General features: G+C 36.7%; 1 protein-coding gene across 1 annotated transcript in view; it reads left to right on the forward strand.

Moving 5' to 3' along the window:
- LOC583085 overlaps positions 1-19,743 on the forward strand; it is a 300,967-nt gene that overhangs the window by 184,309 nt on the left and 96,915 nt on the right. The window contains exons 104-131 of the mRNA XM_030978601.1: positions 329-487; positions 980-1,120; positions 1,617-1,769; positions 2,124-2,264; positions 2,791-2,889; positions 3,856-3,960; positions 4,572-4,724; positions 5,844-5,984; positions 6,399-6,497; positions 7,179-7,277; positions 7,698-7,835; positions 8,631-8,780; positions 9,485-9,583; positions 9,807-9,959; positions 10,201-10,338; positions 11,212-11,310; positions 12,236-12,388; positions 13,260-13,400; positions 13,778-13,873; positions 14,231-14,383; positions 14,804-14,944; positions 15,424-15,522; positions 15,866-16,006; positions 16,547-16,687; positions 17,120-17,218; positions 17,688-17,840; positions 18,703-18,840; positions 19,600-19,698. Of these exons, the coding sequence (XP_030834461.1) occupies positions 329-487; positions 980-1,120; positions 1,617-1,769; positions 2,124-2,264; positions 2,791-2,889; positions 3,856-3,960; positions 4,572-4,724; positions 5,844-5,984; positions 6,399-6,497; positions 7,179-7,277; positions 7,698-7,835; positions 8,631-8,780; positions 9,485-9,583; positions 9,807-9,959; positions 10,201-10,338; positions 11,212-11,310; positions 12,236-12,388; positions 13,260-13,400; positions 13,778-13,873; positions 14,231-14,383; positions 14,804-14,944; positions 15,424-15,522; positions 15,866-16,006; positions 16,547-16,687; positions 17,120-17,218; positions 17,688-17,840; positions 18,703-18,840; positions 19,600-19,698 (3,621 nt within the window). The remainder of the gene's footprint in view (positions 1-328; positions 488-979; positions 1,121-1,616; positions 1,770-2,123; positions 2,265-2,790; positions 2,890-3,855; positions 3,961-4,571; positions 4,725-5,843; positions 5,985-6,398; positions 6,498-7,178; positions 7,278-7,697; positions 7,836-8,630; positions 8,781-9,484; positions 9,584-9,806; positions 9,960-10,200; positions 10,339-11,211; positions 11,311-12,235; positions 12,389-13,259; positions 13,401-13,777; positions 13,874-14,230; positions 14,384-14,803; positions 14,945-15,423; positions 15,523-15,865; positions 16,007-16,546; positions 16,688-17,119; positions 17,219-17,687; positions 17,841-18,702; positions 18,841-19,599; positions 19,699-19,743) is intronic.

The raw sequence follows: 19,743 nt of genomic DNA on the forward strand, positions 1-19,743 counted from the left end.
ATTCAGCCCTTGTGTGAAGGCATAGTAGAAGTTTATCGGTTTTATTCCCAGGCTAACAGTGTCCAAAAAAGTAATTGTGCCTCCATCACACATTGACATTCACTTCACACCTTTCTTGGCCATAGTACTAAATTTCATCTTTTGTCCTTAACTTTTTTGGCTCAAAAAGATATCTTGTTGGTGGTTTATGAGAAATTGAGAATGACTTCAGCCTTGCCCCTACCATTTATATCATACATCAAGACGTCTGTTTTACTCTTTGGTTTCTTACTTGTTTTTGTAGGAATACATTTTTTTAATGAAATGCCTTTGTTGTCTTTGAATGTAGATATCAACGCCTATGTGATACGGGTCATACCAGTGGACCATACCATTCCCGTTGTAGGGGAGCAGCTGAGAGTTGTTTGTGAGGTGTCCCCTGACAGCCCCTATGGTGCTCCAAAATGGATCGATCCGCAGGGTGAAGAGGTCATGAGTTTCGCTCCAGGTACTGGATAAATTTATACTGAAAACAACTAAAAACTTACATGTACAACTGTAATCATATTATTACCGTGGTTACCTTGCTTCGGGTAGGAAAAAGAAGCATATATGCAGCTAAGTTATCTAGGGAAAACTTCTTCACTTTCTCTTCACACATAATTCAAATTGCTGTGATAACAAATATAATTGGAAAAGCTTTATTTTCAACAAGGTAACAACTCCAACTGAAATTGACCTTTGATAAGCCTCTTACAAGTACATTGTATACCATCTATTCCAGATGAAATTGATCTGAATTTAAATTACTGACTCAAAAAGGATTGAAAACAGAAAATTTTGCTGTGAGATGCAAGTTGTATTGTATTATTTCCTGGAATAGTTTCATATTTTTCTAAACAGAAATTTTAGAATTGCGTACATGTGAATAGTCATTTTTAAAAATTGAAATATGTCTTCCATTTGTGAACTAGTACAAGACTTCTTACCTCATTTTCAGGTCCTTTAGGCAATGTGTACACAGAAACACCCACTTCACTTTCAAGAGAAATGGTATTCACCAGTCTAACCGAGTCAGATGGAGGCGTCTATTCATGTGTAGCTGGCCCATTGATGTTCAACCATACGGTCGTTGTACATGGTAAGATAATGTAGGACGTGAAAAGTTTAATACCAACTATTTGATAAAAAAATTGAGATTTATAGGGAATCCTCAATATTAGTCATAACTTAATCCAATGCCATCTAGGAAATGTAGAGCACCAATATCGATATCTAATCAACAGCACCATTGAGACTAAAATTTACATGTGTAGTATATGATTCCATTGGAGTAGGTTGGAGTTGTGGCTATATAACTTTTCTTTTCAATGAGGGAAAGTCATAGCTGAGATGGTTAGAAATTATATTAGGTGAGAAATATAAAACAGGTGAATGATTGTTATTTATTTAATTTGGGTTCTGATAATGTCAGTACAACGGATAATAGCAGGAGAATGAAGTAATTCAGCACTACACACACAATTTTTTGATGTATTTACTATTATAGTTATTTTTGAAAAACTACACTTCAATAATATTGAAAAAACTTTTTTTCTTCATATAGTTTAATTATTTTGCTGTCCCTATTTTTTTAGGTCCAGGTATGATTGACATTGAGCAACCTGAGAGCCCTGTGTACAACATTGGTACCAATGTGTCTTTCAACTGTCAGATCGCTGAGAACAGTCTGTACAGGAATCCTATGTGGATAAATCCAAGAGGTGATGCAGTCCAGCCGCTGGATCAAGGTAACTTTTGGTATCCTGTTTTGAAGTTATTTATATACCTTTTGGTCTCATGTGTTTACCAACCGCAGCTAAAATTTTGGTATGTTTGATGATTGAATTAAGAGAGCTTCGCAAAGTGTAGCAGCCTGAAATGACACATCCGCAAAGAAAAAGTATTAGGAATACATATGGCTCTCATATGAGTTTGGCTCCTCTGAATATAAATCTCTATTCAAACATAAACTAAATAAATGGAGCCACAACATGATGAATATCCACCTTCCTAAAATTCAATGTCACTCCACTTTTCTTAATAACTAAATGAAATCATATTTGAGCTCAAAGATGTGATTCTGTGCTTGCTCTTTTTCCCAGGAGGTGATGCCCATCTTCACACTGTACAGTCTTCAGAGTCATCATCAATACTCAATCTTGTTGGTGTGTCACCAGTGGATGCAGGAACATATAAGTGTGTCGTTGGGGACTTCCAATCGACCGTCAACGTCATTGTCAACAGTAAGAATCATGAGTTTAATATTTTAAGGAATTATAAATGTGACATTTTGTAGAGGTAGCTAGATACAGCATCACATCAAGTTTCTAACATGTAATACTTGTCTCCTTTTTAAAAACCAAGGCAGTTTTGTTACTGTGTTTACTTATGTCTTAATGGGCTTTAATTATGATAGCATCTAGGTGAGAGGAAAATAACAGCTTTTCTTGATTACTGGGGGTCCATCCAGCACCTTACCTGTGCTGCGCATATAATAATAATAGGCATTTCTATAGCGCCATCTATCTAGATAATTCTATTCCGAGGCACATTTATTATTACCCTGGCTTTAGCCTAGCAGCCGTTTATACAGCGCTCCAGCATTTCAAGGAATTATTTCCTGCCAGGTACCCATTTACATCACCTGGGTTGAGTGTGGCAAATGTAGATTTTTGCTCTCATATCTACTACATAATTCATTTTCAAATAGTTCAGTTTCTGAATCATTATGACATTAATGCAAAAAACGTGTTCATTTTTGTATTATAGTTGAGGAGTGTGAACCTCCATGTCTTAACGGTGGAGAATGCATCGCCCAAGAATGTCTATGCCCATACCCTTTCACTGGACCAATGTGCGGACAGCTGGGTAAGTTGCATATATTCCGGTAGTTGTTGAATTACCATATTATATGGAACAAATAATTCAAATATAAAAATGAAAGTGATGATGAGGATGATAATGATGATGGTAATTTTCGTAATTATACTACTGCTGCTTCTATTACTACTACTATTATTATTACTACTACTACTACTACTACTATTACTCCTACTACTACCACTACTGATAATGATAATAAGGTTAATAATATGAATGATCCGAGTCTGCATCATCGTGTATTAGCATTCCTGATTTGAATAAAGATTGATGAGGTTATAAAAAGCTTGGCAAACTTAGTAATACTTCCAAACTTTTGCCATATACTTAGCAAACAAAATAGAATGATTAGTATGGGAATTTGGAGATAGTTTAGTGAATTTTGATTGGTAAAGTTCCACATTCTTAAAGATGCAGAAGTCAAGCGGTTGTAGCACTTGACTTGAAATTGAAAGGTCATGGTTTCGATCCCTGACAAGGCATTAATTGAATATTTTCCACTCCATACCCAGGAGAGAAATGGGACACTTGGAGGATGACAAAAGCCTTAATGTCATTAATCGCCATATACCCTCACATTGAACTATAATGGTAGGAATACTCCCCAGGGAGTGGAGATGGTCACACTATGTGTGAACGAATCCGATGACTGAGGTAATGTTATCTGTAAGGTGCTGAGAGATGATATTGTGTACTAAGCGCTACAGTCAAACCTGTTTTGGCGACCACCTGTATAGAAAGATCACCTGTCTCCAAAGACCACATTTTTGGTTTCCCTTGAAAATACCTATAAATACCACTGTTCTTGTCTCCCTTGGGTGGTCTTTATGGACAGGTTTCTACTGTATATGAATCAAGATTATAATGATTCCGGCATCTGAATTTATGTTTCATCTCGGCTGAAATCAGACGGTACTATTCAATGTTTAAAATGTTTCCTCATGCCCTGTACAGCCTCCATGAGGAGATGCCTGAGACCATGCCTGAATGGAGCCGAGTGTGTAGATGGTGTGTGTAACTGCCTCTATGGGTTCACTGGTCCACAATGTAACATGATAGGTAAGATCAATCACTTCTGAATTGAACTGGTTCGAACTGAATTGAACTGGATTGAACTGGATTGAATAGAATTAAACTGGATTGAACTGGATTGAATAGAATTGAACTGAATTGGACTTGATTGAATAGCATTGAACTCCGCTGTAATTATACTGAATTGAGATGAGTGTGTGATCTCTTGATTTTGATCTCACTTGAATTTAACGTAAGTGGTTTGATCTGACATGAAAAACTGAACTGAACTGAATTAGATTAAATTAGTTAAACTAACTCAAGACAACTGAACCAAACAGGAACGAATTGAACTTAACCGAAAATAATTGAGATGCAATGAATTTGAGTAAAATTATTAAACTTGGTCTGAATGGAAAAGTGAAAAGAGTGGTACAAAAAAGATCTACCGTAATCATATTTTCTTCTTTTCAGAAGTCTGAAAACTCTTTGTAGTATTTGTTTACAAATAATTCATTTCTAAAATTTGTATCTCCATGTATATGACTAATTTTTGTGGGTTTTGATGCGTAATCTGGAGACACATCTTATCTAGGAACGATGTGATCATACTCATACATGTAACTGTGGTTATATCTTATGTTGAATTCTTCTTGTAGATGAAGGTATCGTACGTGTAAGGATCCCTGATCAGGATAATCCAATCCTGGGTGCCGATGTGAGCTACATCTGTGAGGTACCTCAAGATAATCCTTATGGATCACCAATCTGGATTAACCCAGAAGGAGAGGTAATCCAAACCATGGGATTAGGTGAGTCTCTGTCTATTCATCTTGCCTTGTGACTGTCAGTATTTTTGCACATGCTATATTGAAACATCTCTTTTAACTTTGTTTATGTGCCATTTAAATATAAAGTTGAGTTCTGGTCATGGGTTTGCATTGTGAAAGAAACAATGTGGAATGGATCAGAAAAGGATGATCATGTAGCATATAAGTATTGGTGTGTAATGCAAGGTTCTGGAGTCATCGAAATGATAAGAAATTTGGCTCAGTCTTGGTAAACGAGCACTGTACACAAAAATATGTATATGGGACTACACGAACATGTCGCAAAAAAATCTGTCACGATTTTTATGCTGTTACATGCCATATTTAGAATACTAAGGCATTTGAAGAGCTATGCTGTTCAGGAAATGTTTTTCATCTCATGTTCTTTCACATTTGCATAATAACAATGATAACGTGCACAATTATTTTTCACTTCTCCCCAGAACTCAACATTCTCTTTAAGTAAGATCCCCTTTGCCTTATTCTTTTATCTGAAACGTTTTGTTTTGTAGCAAGGTCATTGACTATTTTGAGATTCCCTATGCGATGATACATTATATTAATAAGAGATTAAGTTTTGAATAGGTGTGTACGCGTCCAGTCATTGCATAAAGCAAGTCTTGTGGAAATGGTTACCTATTTCTTGTGGTGATTGCCCTATGTTTGCCAGCGGTATTGGTATTGATGATTTGCATTATTTAGAACAGATGCAAAGAAACAAGATAGATTTTACATACCTTTGCAATAAACTGATTCAATTCGTCATTTGACTTGACTTCTTAATATTTCATTCCCGTTAGGCCTGATTAGCATATTCCATCTGTTCCTAAAGGCAATGTGTTGATTTTTTTGTTTATAGGGAGTACACTCTTTTATATTTAGAAAATTCATTCACTGTGGGATATGTCTTAATACGATTTGCTCGACAGTTTCACTGTAATTTATTTAAATTTGCATAAATATTTATGTTTTTACGCAATGTACACAATTCTGCAATTCAGCCATTTGGCTGCAAATGAATTTTTAATAAAACCATTACCATTACCACCATTACCATTACCACAATTACCATTACCATTACCATTTCTTGTTTGATTTTAGGAGGTGATTCCCACATGAAGACGGAGCAGATATCTCCTTATGCGACTCGCCTCTTCATTATGGACATCCAGCTGGAGGACGAAGGGCGGTACATCTGTGCTGTCGGACCCCTAAGAAGACTCTTCGATATCATGGTGGATGGTAAGATTGATAAGGATGACTTTAGTTGGATTCTCTATGTCTTAGCTGGTAGTGAATCTTAAAGCCAGATTTTCTGTGAACGTTCACATTTAACACCTCAGTTCCACTTGGGTTTAAATATGGAGAGTGATCATAAATACAAGTTAAAGAGTTAGGGTTTTGGTGATGTAACTCCTCTTCTCATCTGCTAGAGGACAAAGGTGATTAATTATGAGCTGTAGGGCCTATAAAAGACTATTCACTATCATAGTTGATGGTAAGATTGATAGGTAAAACAGTAGCGATCTGTATTCATTGGTAATGATCAAGTCAGGATATGCTCGGAATATCACCATTTAACCCAATCATGCCACTAGCATTTAAGAACAGTGGGTGTAAATTCACTTAAATAACATGTTTATTTTGATTTCTCAGAGGTGGCATGTATCCCTCAGTGCCTGAATGGAGGAACCTGTCTTATGGGCAAGTGCTATTGCCCTGATAGCTTTACTGGACCAGCTTGTCTGCAGAGAAGTAAGATTGATTTCATTTTAATTGTCATATGTTGTTGCTTCCATGTATATACATGTATAAGTAATTATTTTAAGTTCATATTGCTGCTGTGAGTCAGAGAGGTGTTAACTCTTATGTTAATCCACTGACTAGTGAGTTATCTAATTCCCATATGCTTAACACAGGGACCACCCGGTTCCAGTAAGCAATGGGTTAAATGTCATTAACACCTTTTTGGCTCTCAACAGGACATGTGATATACATGTCTATGACGCTGGCACTGTTCTGTCCTTGTCTTTTAAAGTTATTATGAATATTATGCTCAATCTTTGTATATTGATAGACAGTATATTTACTGTTAAATGCCTGATATTTTATGGTCCCAAATGAAGTTTTGTTTTTGTTGTATCAACTCCTTGATCAGAATACTGTTAAGACGCTTAATAAGAAAACTTTTAATTGTTTAATTATAATGATGGACTGTTAATGATCAACTGTGGAAGAAAAAAAATGAAAGGAATTAATTTGATACACATATGTAATGAAAATCTTAACAAGGATTGATGTAAAAGTGAATTTTTTAATGTCTTTATTACAGTCTTATGTGAATTTCCTATGGCTATGTTACAGTCTTCATATGTGAACTTTCTCATGTCTTAATTACATTCATCATATGTGAATTTTCTTATGGCTTTCTTACAGTCATCATATGTGATCCGCCATGTTTGAATGGTGGGATGTGTCTATCTGGAACCTGTAGCTGCACTGAAGGATATGGTGGAGAGGCTTGTGAAATGCCAGGTTAGAAACACTGTTGCAATTCAACATTGGACACAATTTGTATTATAGTTTGTAAAACAAAAGTTGATTTCTAACTCTGTGCAAGAAATGTCTTTATTGCTAGGAGCACAGCACAATCCTTCAATGAACTTCATTGAATTAAAAAAAATTGTTAGTTGAAATTTTTCACAATTTTGAAAGAAATATATTTTTTCTAAATTCTCATTGTAATTCCTGAGTAATCCAATAAAAACATCTTCATTGCACCAAGTTTATATAAATAATTGTAAGTGGGTGACTTTTTCAAACACCAGCCTTTTTTATTTGTCTTTTCATTATGAAATGAATAAATGATCAAAGAAACCAACATTATTTCAATGCCAATCAAATTCCACCAAAATTAAATAAACTATTTGTAATGACAATCTTTTTCTTTACTAGGTGTGGATCTTAGCATTGATGGACCAGAGAGTGTCATTCTAATGGCTGGTAATGATCTTCGTCTGATTTGTCGTGTCAGTGATGATACCTACGGCAGTCCTATGTGGTTGGATGCGCAGGGAGACAAAGTTTCCGAAGGTATGCCTTAGATTTTCATTTGTTAACCTGTTAACTACTTAATTGTATAGGTCCCGTAGCCTTAACACAGGGACCACCAGGATCCGGTAAGCAAAGGGTTAATCTTTTCCTATATGTCAAGTGAGCGATGATCATACCTACGGCAGTCCTATGTGGCTAGATGCGAAGGGAGACAAAGTTTCTGGAGGTATGCCCTAGATTTTTTGTTTTGTTAATCTTTTCCTGTGATGTAAGTTTTTATTAAATGAGATATATTCATGACAAACAAAAAGGCATAGTTTGCCTGTTGTGGATCTTGGAATTGATAGAACAGAGAGTATTGTTATGATGGCAGGTAATGACCTTTGGCTCGTCAGGTCAGATACCTATGGGGGTCCTATGTGGTTGGATGCGCAGGGAGACAAAGTATCTGAAGGTATGCCTTAGATTTTGTTTTGTTAATCTTTTCCTATGATGTAAGTTTTAATTGAATGAGATACATTCTTGAGAAAAAGAAGGCTGACTTTGTTAATTGTGGATCTTGGTAATGATGGAACAGAGAGTATAGATATGATGGCCGGTGATGACCTTTGGCTCTTATGTCAGGTCAGATACCTATGGCAGTCCTTTGTGGTTAGATGCACAGGTTGTGAAACTATCGGAAGGTATGCCTTTGATTTTCATATGTTAATCTTTTCCTATGAGAATGGATATAACATAGTGTTGTTGAAAGTACGTAGAGAGAGAAAGAGAGAGATCAAAAATATTTCCAGAAGTTATCTATATCAATAAAATTGTAATTTATTTTATCTGTAGGTACACTGGATGAGGCCATTGGCACATATCACCACACCCATTTGATGACTGAACTCATTATGTACAACGCACAAGCCTTTGACTCAGGAGAATACACATGTGCAGTGGGTCCATTCCAAGAAACTACCATGGTACTGGTAGCCGGAGAAGGTATGTTTAAAGAACTGTAATGGAGAGAGAGGGAGGGAAAGGGAGAGAGAGAGAGAAAAAGGGAGAGAGAAGGAGAGAAAGGAAGAGAGAGGGAGAGAAAGGGAGGGAGAGAAAGGGAGGGAAAAGGAGGGAGAGAAAAGGAGGGAGAGGGAGAGAGTGATGAGGAGGGAGAGGGAGAGTGGGTCCATTCCAAGAAACTACCATGGTACTGGTAGCCAGAGAAGGTACGTTTAGAGAACTGTAATGGAGAGAGAGGGAGGGAAAGGGAGAGAGGGAGAGATAGGGATGTAGAGGGAAATATAGGGAGGTAGAGTGGAGAGGTAGGGAGAGAGAGGGAGAGAAAGAGAGAGAGAGGGAAGGAGGGAGAGGTAAGGAGAGGGACAGAAAGAGAGGGAGAGGAAGATATAGGAAAGGAGAGGGGAGGAAAGTTGGAGGGGGAATGAGACTGCGAGAGAAGAAGAGAGAATGGAGAGAGTGGGAAAGAAAGGGAGGGAGAGGAAGAGAAAGGGAGGGAGAGGGAGAGAAAGGGAGAGGGAGGAGGTTGGTGAAACAGAGAGGAGGATATAAGGGGATATGTGAACAACTAAAATGGAAATGCGAAAACTAAAAGAGATTTTTGAAGCACTTAAATTTGACTTATTTATTTAAGCGTTATTTTAGAGTTCTTAATTTCCTTTTTCCTTTTCCCTTTCTTGTCTCCACAGAACCTGACTGTCTTCCGGTGTGTCGGAACGGTGGGAATTGTGTGAACGGGGTCTGTCAGTGCACCTCTGACTGGCTTGGTACAGAATGCAAAGTACCTGGTAAGTAATTCAAATGTTCACGCTGCTACACAACTTCACACAAAGGTGGCACAACAAAAGACAGATCTGGAAAACAAAACATAATAACGAGGCAGAACCACTGCAATATATGGTTCTGTCTTAAGGTTTCATTAACAGAATTTCTCCATACACTTCCACTTTTCATGTTTTTAAAAAAAGAGTTAATCATTATGTCCATTCAATTTTATTTTCATTCTTTCAGCTAACGGTTACATCTCAATCACACTTGACCCCGAGCTTCAGTCGATACCCGGGTCAGAGGTCAGATACTTGTGCGAGGTCCAGGAGGGAGATCATTTTGTGCAGCGCCCTCAATGGTTCCGTAATGGACAACTCATCCCTGCTCAATTTGGAAGTAAGAGGCCTCTCTATGAATTGCAAAATTCAATGTTGTTATTTTAGAATTTCGTGGTGTGAAACTATGGTAATTCTTACATCTTGGGATGCAATTCCTTACAACAGTTTCTCCTTTATAGTAACCTATAATAGACTTATTTATATTAACATATGCACAGTCTTCACATTTATATGAAATTGCCGTCCAAAAGAATCTTTTTGCAATTCATTATGTCTATAATTCTATTTTTTTTTTACAGATGTGAGCAATGTCTTTGTAAATGTCTTGAACAACATGAGTTCAGAGCTTGTGATTAGAAACCTGAGAGAGACTGATCTTGGCGTTTACTACTGCACTGGAGGGTCGGACGTGAAGTACATCAATGTTAACTATGCCGGTTAGTAATATTGGTGGTATTGGTAGTGTTAGTTGGGGCTGTGTTGGTTGTAGAGATAGTGGTGAAGTTGATGGTGGTGGTGTCATTGGTAGTTGGTATTAAAGATGGCTAAAGTGGTAGCAGTGGTGGTAGCATTGATTATGATGACGCTGATCGTGGCAGACGATGGTGATGATATTGATGATGAATGCGATCAAAATTATGTAGATGACAATGATGATAGTGATGATGTGAAATGAGGTTGTTATGCTAATTCAACTATTGAACCATTTAGCTTTTGTAAGTAATTATTTTAATAATACATCTCATCTTCAACCCTATTCGGAGCAAACAGCTGCCATCAAATCAACAATGTAATTACAGGCTGTACATAAATCAAAAGAGGAGTATGTCAAGGGTGTGTAATGCCCCCACCTATGTTCAAATTGCAAACATAGTTGATATTCAGGGAAATTTTCAGATATGAAGTGTGTCAGTGTTGGAGGTGTAAACATGAATAATTTGGGCTAAGCTGCTGGCACATGCTGTGTGCACAGAGGGGAGAACATCTGCATCGATTACTGGATGTTATAATGGTAAAAAAAGTGAAGAGTTAGGCCTGCATGGTAACTTTGTTAAGAACAGGTTTACTTTAGTGAGGATGAGCATATTGCTGTGACCATATTACGTTGAAGGTACAAAGAACAGGTTATAGTTGCTATTTGGTTTTATTTATCATTTTTATGATTAGGGTTATATAGAGGATAAGCCCCATAGCTAGGAATATGGTCATTTGTAATATTGTATGCAGTGCAGTTATCGTAGGAGTATGTTTCTCAGAACTTGAGAACTACATGAAAATATTTATGGGCTTTTCTTGTTCTCCTTGTACAGAGATAGAATGCAACCCACCCTGTGTAAATGGAGGAACCTGTAATGATGGAGAATGCCAATGTCCAGAAGGTTTCAATGGACCTACATGCTCCAGACAAGGTAAGGCCAGCTTGATTTGCAGACATCTGTGTTATTTGATCATCTCTAATATGCTGATACTGTAAATTATCTAGTGCTTTGTCCACACACCACTACAGTTCATGACACTCCTTGTAGTTACTCGCCTCTTCTATCATCCCAGTATAGCTTCCTAAGTGAGTTGCCAAAGGGATTAACCAACCAAGTACCAAGGTACTACTGTGACCAGTCAGCCCATTGAATGGTTCTCAGCATTTCATATTTAGTCTCCCTCTGTTTCTTCTTCACACAATTTGTTCTACACAATATCCTTTTATTGTGCCTTCGCTTCTTGCTCTCATTTGATGTCCTACAAACTGTCGGCTCTCGTCGATAAGGCCTAACAAAAAAAGATGTTGTATTGCCCTTTAGTTACCAAAACATGGGTCAGTCGGTCTGATCTTTAAAAAAAAAAAAAAAATCCTTTTTTTTTCTCCCTCTTTGGGCTGATATTTATCATTTTAGAATGCTTAAATATATTTATCTTCTAAAAAAAACAGTTTAATTTTTTTTTTTTAAATAATTTTTTTTAAAGGCCTACCGTAGATTTCAAATTTTTTTGGTCGGTAGCAAAGGGCAATAGAAATTCCATCTTTTTTAAAAAGGCCTAACAGATAGTTCTTACCGCCTTGTCGGCAGCTTACACGCTGGCTTATGTTTAGAATACTAATTAGAGGAATTTATCACCAGATACTTTACCAAACACTTCATCATTTGATATTCTCTCATGATATCGGTAATATTCACACAAATTCATATCTTTCACCTTGATTTGGTAAGATTGCAGGTCTGAAACGGAAGGAAGAGTATCAAAATCTCTTCTTTTAAAAATTGCTTGTAATACTGATCTTTCCGTCATTTCTCCACACTATTTTACTACTAACCTTTTCCCCTTGTACCTGTCCAGCTGAAGACTTCATTGTGATCAGTGTACCTCAAGGTCAAATGTCAGAGGTCGGAGGTAATGCAACATTCTTGTGTGAGGTTCCTGAAAGCAGCTCCTATGCCCCACCCCAATGGCTAGAATCAAGCGGTCAGCCAGTCTTGCCCTATGGACAAGGTACTTGTGATGTACAATTAATAATTAAATTATTCATACCCTTACCAAGTTTTTTAATTTCTTAGGTATGTGAAAAATAGATTTGTCCCAATTTATGTTACTTGAAAATCCTAGATAATAAAGCTTACCGGTACATCTAAAAGTATTCAACAAGGGCCCTAATGCAACCAGTCCAACTTTCATTCTTGAGCTACAAAAAAACATGAAAAAACATTTAAAAATAAATTAAATTTACAAGTACAAACAATTTAGAAGTAAACTGTATGATATCCAAAGTTAAAGTTGTTCATATACTCAATATATTAAGGATGTGAGTTAATGCCCGTCAGGCTATGTTCTAGGTCAGAAGGGGGTGAAATTGAAGTTTCTTTGAAAAAATCAAAGGACTATTGGTATTATGAATAGAGATAAACAAGGTACATTGTCCGATACTATAAAGTGATATTCTATGGGGAGAAGAGAAGATCCTTTGTATGATTCGATAGACTGATGCCTCTTTAGCTAAAGACACATTCTTGCATATTTGTCTCTTTTTATACTAGAGATTGTGTTAAAGCTATGAAATAATCACCCACTCAATAAAAACTAAGCTGTTATAAAGTTTTTACAAAACAGTGTAGTGGGATGTTCATCTTAGTTTATACATCCCACATTTTAACAAGATTAACCTGTTCTGTGCGAGGAGCCTGTTAACTCTTGCCTGTTAATGTGAGGTCTGACATTGTGTTGAGACTTAATGGTCATCACGATTGTAATGCGTATATCAAAAGAATATATATATATTTTTTTTTGTTTTTTTTTTGGGGGGGCTGTGAAGCAATCATACGAGGGTTAATCCATGGATCTAATTATTTATCAATTTATCTTTTAGGAAACAATAGCAGAGTCTTTACCAAGGAGATCTCATCCTATGCCACTCAACTTAACTTTGAGTTTGCTGAATCTGAGGATTCTGGCGAGTATGCTTGCAGTGTGGGGCCATTCACATATGGTCAAAACGTCACATTTGAAGGTAACATTACATTATCATTTAGCTCTATAGTCTAAGAAATTGCTTACAGGGGATATTTGTATGTGCTAGGTTGGGATAAAACAAGAATAACGACACATACTGATGAGAAGTTGGTTTTTATATGTATTTTTGTTCTCAGTTAAAATAAATGGTTATTAGGTTGTCTTGTATTGTACAGGTAGTCAAGAAGTATGTGTACTATTTCCAGAATTTGTTGAAAGGCTCGTTGACTTCTTAAATATCTTGCCAACTAATCATAGTTATTGAGTTTTAAAATTAGGCAACTTGATTTACAATAAACCAGTAAATAGAGAATCTCTTGAAAATATTAAAAAGAAAACCATTTAATCAGATTGTTATTAATTAATTCAATACAGATCCTGATTGCAACCCGGAATGTCTACATGGAGAATGCATTGATGGGAGATGTGAATGCCCTGTAGGGTTAGTTGGTATGCAGTGCAATATACCTGGTAAGATTCATTCTGTATTGTTTTTGTTTTAATAAAATTCACTAAACCTCTTTCATAGATTTTATATGCATGATTTTTTATATCATGATAAAAACAAATACACCTTCTAAGTAATATTTTATCTTCATACATTTTTAGAACATGAGCTCTGTCAGTGCCGATGTTTGATTTCCTATGAAAGGGGGTGAGAAAAAAATATCTATGCATAGCGGAGGCCCTGAGGTATTCGCTGTGTGGTATGAGTTACAGAAATATAAATCTATGTTTAGCATTATACTGTTTATGACACTTCTCAAAGGGGGGTATATCAGTATATGTACTGGGCTTAACTGTCGATTTATTGATATCTCTTCTCAGATAATACTTTCATCTTGGTGAGTGAGCCTACTGGTCAGGTACCAGTGGTTGGTCAGAACCAATCATATCTGTGTGAGGTGGCACGTGACAATCCTTACGGCAAACCGGTCTGGAGGAACAGAGAGGGCGACGTCATCAATCCTATCGGAGAAGGTAATGTCAGTGGGGTCAAGAAGCTTTTCTTGAGTGACAACACAAGTAAAGCAAATATGTCAGTATGCCTTTCATTGCGATCAACAAATTATTTTCATAATTAATTATGAATTTTGATTTTACATTCTTTTTTACATTGCTAAATTCCGCCCGAGAAACCTTACATGTAAGTTGGAATAGATATCACAACAAAGTTGTGTAGTTTGATGCGAAGAAGGAAAAGACAGTCATTTTCAGCCAGAGATTTATATGATATGATATTTTGTCATATCTTATTAATATTCTTTTCGAGGTGAACAGTGTTCAAACGAGCTTAGAATGATTGATATCTTACTATCTATGAACTAAAATAGAGTTTTACAAACACTTTTTATCTCTATCAAAACTTTATTAATGTGAATTTCTGTCTTATTTCTGCAGGTGGAATTGACCACATGTACACCGAGAACCTGTCTCCATTTGCAACTCGCCTTTTCATCAACGATCTCCGCCTGATTGATGCTGGGATGTATGTCTGCACTGTAGGACCAGTAGACCAACGATTCACTATCCTTGTCAATCGTAAGTCAAAAGAGTGGCAAAGTCAACAAAATTAATTCCCAGAATACCTAGCAGATGTCCTCCACTAGTAAATATGCATTTACAATACATTGTTGCAATGTTGAAGATTCTCTAATGTCTCTGAAACTGTTGGAGAGGCTGTTGAGATTTACAAATTTGTATATTTTTAGTAAAATTTGTCCCTTTTTGTGAATAGAAGGTCTCGTGAAATGGCAAAGAAATAGATGGCATGTTCATGTAGTTACATTGTGTTTGTCCATCAGGTTAATACTGGATAGCAGAAAATATTACCATTAGGAACATCCACGTTCCTATCCCAAGACTGAAGGAGTGAAGAATTGATAAATCAACAGAAAAACCAGCCTTATCAATGGTAGATCAAGGAAACTTAATTTTATTTTTATTCTTAGCACTTCAGCATATTGTTCTCTCTAGTGACAGTAAGATGAGAGAATAATTCTTGTTTTGTTTTTCTTCAGCCTTGTCATGTGAGCATCCTTGTCTGTATGGAGGACGTTGTGTGGAGGGGGCTTGTGAATGCTTACCAGGCTTCTTAGGAGAACGGTGTGAGACACCAAGTAAGTTACATGCTTTCAACAGGAATACTTTACACTGGAACACACTCACTTGAGACCAGTGAAGAACACCAAGTACATTTTATGTACTCAGCATTAATACCTTAACATGACTCCTTGTCTCCATGAAGTATATTGTGTGGAGCGAGCACATTAAAAGATATTAAAAACTAAACAAATATTGTGTATATTTAAGAACCTTTTACAAGTTTTATTGATACCATCCATATTACTGTTTGACTTCCCTAAAGTTGAAAGTATAAGTATAAATAAATAGCAGTGCCCTAGGAGCACCGTGAGATGATATTCTATAACTTTCAAAGCATTCATTTCATTTTCTTTCCAGATTTTGTGATATCGATTGATCAGACTCGCCCAGCCTTGCCCCAGACTGGTGATAGTGTGAGCTTTGTATGTGAAGTGGACCACACAGCACCTTACCAGAACCCAGTCTGGTATGACCCACAAGGCAACATCATAGACCCAAGTATGTTCTTTTCTTGATTGTGTTCATAACCGTAGTGGTAGAGAAGGTGTTAACCGTACTTATTTATATTCACAGGTTTAGTCGTAGCTTTTGCATGTAATAGAAATACTCAATTGGATTTGAACTTGTTGAGGGTTGTGCGTAAAGTTGCTATCTACATGTATGTTGAAAATGTTTTTTGAAATCACACTATATATATCCGGTTAGATATTTACTTCTTCAATTTTAGTGATGTTTCATGATGTTTATAACTTGACTACGGATGGAACCCTAGACCTCCACATTGTCTGAAGTATATCATATATTTCAGAGAGAGAAATTGACTGGCAGACCACTGTTTGTTCCATTAGTTGAGTAAAGCCAGTAAAGAGTTAGAATACCAATGCCCATCCAATGACCACTGTATTGCTAATAAATGAGTTGAAGTCTTGCTATTCGAATGATGTTGTGATTATCCAAAGTTTCTCCCATCCTTGCAAAGAAAATTTGCTAATAATCTTGTAATTTGTTTAATGCTAATTTTCTGTCAATAATTTGCAGGTGGTGATTCTCACTACACGATTGTAGCTCTGGACCGTAAGGCTACTCGTCTGGTGATCAATGAACTACTACCTACAGACTCTGGGCCATACGTCTGCAATGTGGGACCAGTCACTACAGAATTTTCTGTTCAAGTTCAACGTAAGTTTAAACAAAAATGTGTCTGTTTAATAGTAACTTTCATGATTGACCTTAAGATGAATATATGGAAGCTCTGGAGGGCTACATACAGTATTCAAGTGAACATGTAGACAATAACCTGGAATTGCACACACATAAATAAAGTACATATATAAGTCCTGCAAATGTACACATAAATACAAAGAAGCATTTCTGTTAAATTTATCATAGAGAGCAACTGGTTACATTGAGATAAATATTCATTAGGTCTTTGTGTAGTATGTTTATTCTACACGTGTTCATTCATTTGTTAATATTGATTGAGTCAGACGAAGTGATATAAAATCGGCAGATTATTTGCACCGTTTCTTTCCTGGATGATACATCACTCTGGCTGGTACTAACAGATGTGATAATGATAGATCATGTAAATCGATTTTATGTACATTTCAGCTGCACACTGCAGTCAACCTTGTATTAATGAAGGAACCTGTGTGAGGGGTGCGTGTGAATGCCCAGACGAATTCCATGGAAGCTTCTGTCAAATTGGAGGTGAGGTTCACTTCCAATATAATAATTTCATCACAACAAATTTTGTTCATATGTTCAGATTTCTGAAGGCTTATTTTTATTTCTATCCTCCTATTTCTATAGTTTTATTTTTATCTTTCTTTTCCCGGAATCTGTCTTTCTAATTCTATTTCAATATTATTGCATGGCATTTTCTTCAATATGATTGAATATATAACTTTGATTTTATTATGTTATTTTGAATTAATAAAAAATTCCTTTCTTTCACTGTTGTCATAGGTGCCTTAAATAGAAGAAAAGTAAGATATCCATTATATCGTTATTGAAATATTTATTTTGATTTCATGCCAGCTACAATTTCTCTAAGCTGTGTCAGACTGGTGTCATAGATTAAGCTACGTATTATTTGGGAATATGCGAACATTATCTGAAAATATTGTACCTATTGTAAACATTGTTCTTTATATTGGTTTAATTTTGTCTGTTTCAGTTAAGAGACCCTTCTCCATTGAGATCCAAGGACCTCCTAGAGAGAAACCAGAGATTGGTGATGATCTGACCTTGATCTGTAGAGTGTCTCAGGAGGGACAGGGAATACCAACATGGCTGGGACCTGACAACCAACCCATCGCCGGAATACAGAGTAAGCAGTCTAGAGTGGTATAAAGATCAATGGTATTATGTGGGTAGGGTGTGGATGGGTTTGTGTGTAATGTGTTGTGAGCATGATTTGTGGAGTATCTCGGGTAGGACAGGGAATACCAACATGGCTTGGACCTGACAACCAACCCATTGCCGGAATACAGAGTAAGCCGTCTAGAGTGGTATACATATCTATGGTATTATGTGGGTAGGGTGTCCATGGGTTTGTGTGTGGACGGTCTTGTGTGTATTATGTTGTGAGCATGATCTGTAGAGTATCTCGGGTAGGACAGGGCATACCAACATGGCTGGGACCTGACAATCAACCCATTGCCGGAATACAGAGTAAGCAGTCTAAAGTGGTATCATTATCTATGGGTTTATGTGGGTAGGATGTGGATGAGTTTGTGTGTATTAGGTTGTGAGCATGATCTGTGGACAGGACAGGGCATACCAACATGGCCGCTAGGGCTCGATAACTTACCCATTGCCAGATTACAAAGTAACCAATCTAGAGTTATAATTATCTGTGGTGTTATGTACATGTAGGTTTGGGTGTGGGTAGAGTAAGTGTGTGTCATGTTGTCGCATTGATTTACAGAGTGTCAGAGGTAGGAAACAGCATACAATAACAAATTCCACTATTTGGTAGAGACCTGATAAACGATTTATCGCTAGAAAAATCATTGAGCTTTCTTTCTATAGTGTTATAATTCTGTTATATACATTGTTTTGTGCATGCTTAGTTTGTTTTGATTGTGGCCCAAATTCCTTTTAATTCAATTCATGAAATTGGGATAGGTACTTCTTTTTCTTAGTCATCACCATCCTTTTCACGGTCGTTTTCACTCATTTCTTTCCAGCTGGTCAGCGAATCTTCTCTGATGTCCAGTCCAACACCGAGACAGCCTTGACCATTGTATCGGCAGAGTCTGGAGATGCTGGACGTTACAGCTGTGTGGTCGGCATGAACAGAGCTGATTATCTGCTATCTGTATCTGGTACGTAGGCACTTTTGAGGCAACTTTGACGTGAGCGGAAGTGAAGTAAAGGTCACAATCTTAAGGCTTGTGATGAGTCTAGCTAGCTAAACCTGCGCATGCGCACATGGTAACCGTTAGGGTTAGTAATTGGCTTATAATAATCATGCAAATTCACCTTTCATGAACCCATCGTTAGCTCAATCGGTAAGGACAGCGTAATAGAACATTGTAGTTGTGGGTTCAAATTTTGTTTTGCCTTTATAAATGGTGAGGCAAAGCAATAAATAATCAAAGTCTAATTGTCTGTGAGGTAGGCACAGCTAGCTAGACAGGTATGAGGGTAGTCTATTAACAGACACTGTTGATGCGTCATTTGTGTGTATCCATTAACCTAAAAATACACAGTATTTTCTGAAGAAAATAAATAGCTTTGCCTCTGGATATCATTACAAATTATGTTGTATTTTACCAATTAAGACAAATGAAATGTGTATCAGTTGAACCTACATGATTAAATAAGAAGAATTCTGGAGAAAAATAGTTCAGTATAAATACCATAAACATTCTACTATACATTCCTTTGTCTCATTTAATACCCTTCTTAGTCTGGTTTATAAATATTAGCGGTTACTTTTATTTGGCAGAGGCTGGAATAGATGTCATACATTTGTAGGAATTCATGTTCCTAGATTCTATCCAGCTACAATTTTAAAGACATTCTTTTTCAGATAATTACTATGAATACAGCGTCACATCTTCTTGTTTATGTTTTTTCAGGACCTGAATGTCTTGTTCCTTGTTCCAATGGAGGAACGTGCGTGGAGGGGAGTTGCAGATGTGCAGAGGGTTTCGATGGTGGTTTCTGCCAAAATATCAGTGAGTTTTGTAATGAATACGTTCATGAAAAAGAAAGCTTAGTAA

This window comes from Strongylocentrotus purpuratus, unplaced genomic scaffold, assembly GCF_000002235.5.
Source record: "Strongylocentrotus purpuratus isolate Spur 01 unplaced genomic scaffold, Spur_5.0 spur5_scaffold_1, whole genome shotgun sequence".
Classification (NCBI taxonomy): domain Eukaryota; kingdom Metazoa; phylum Echinodermata; class Echinoidea; order Camarodonta; family Strongylocentrotidae; genus Strongylocentrotus; species Strongylocentrotus purpuratus.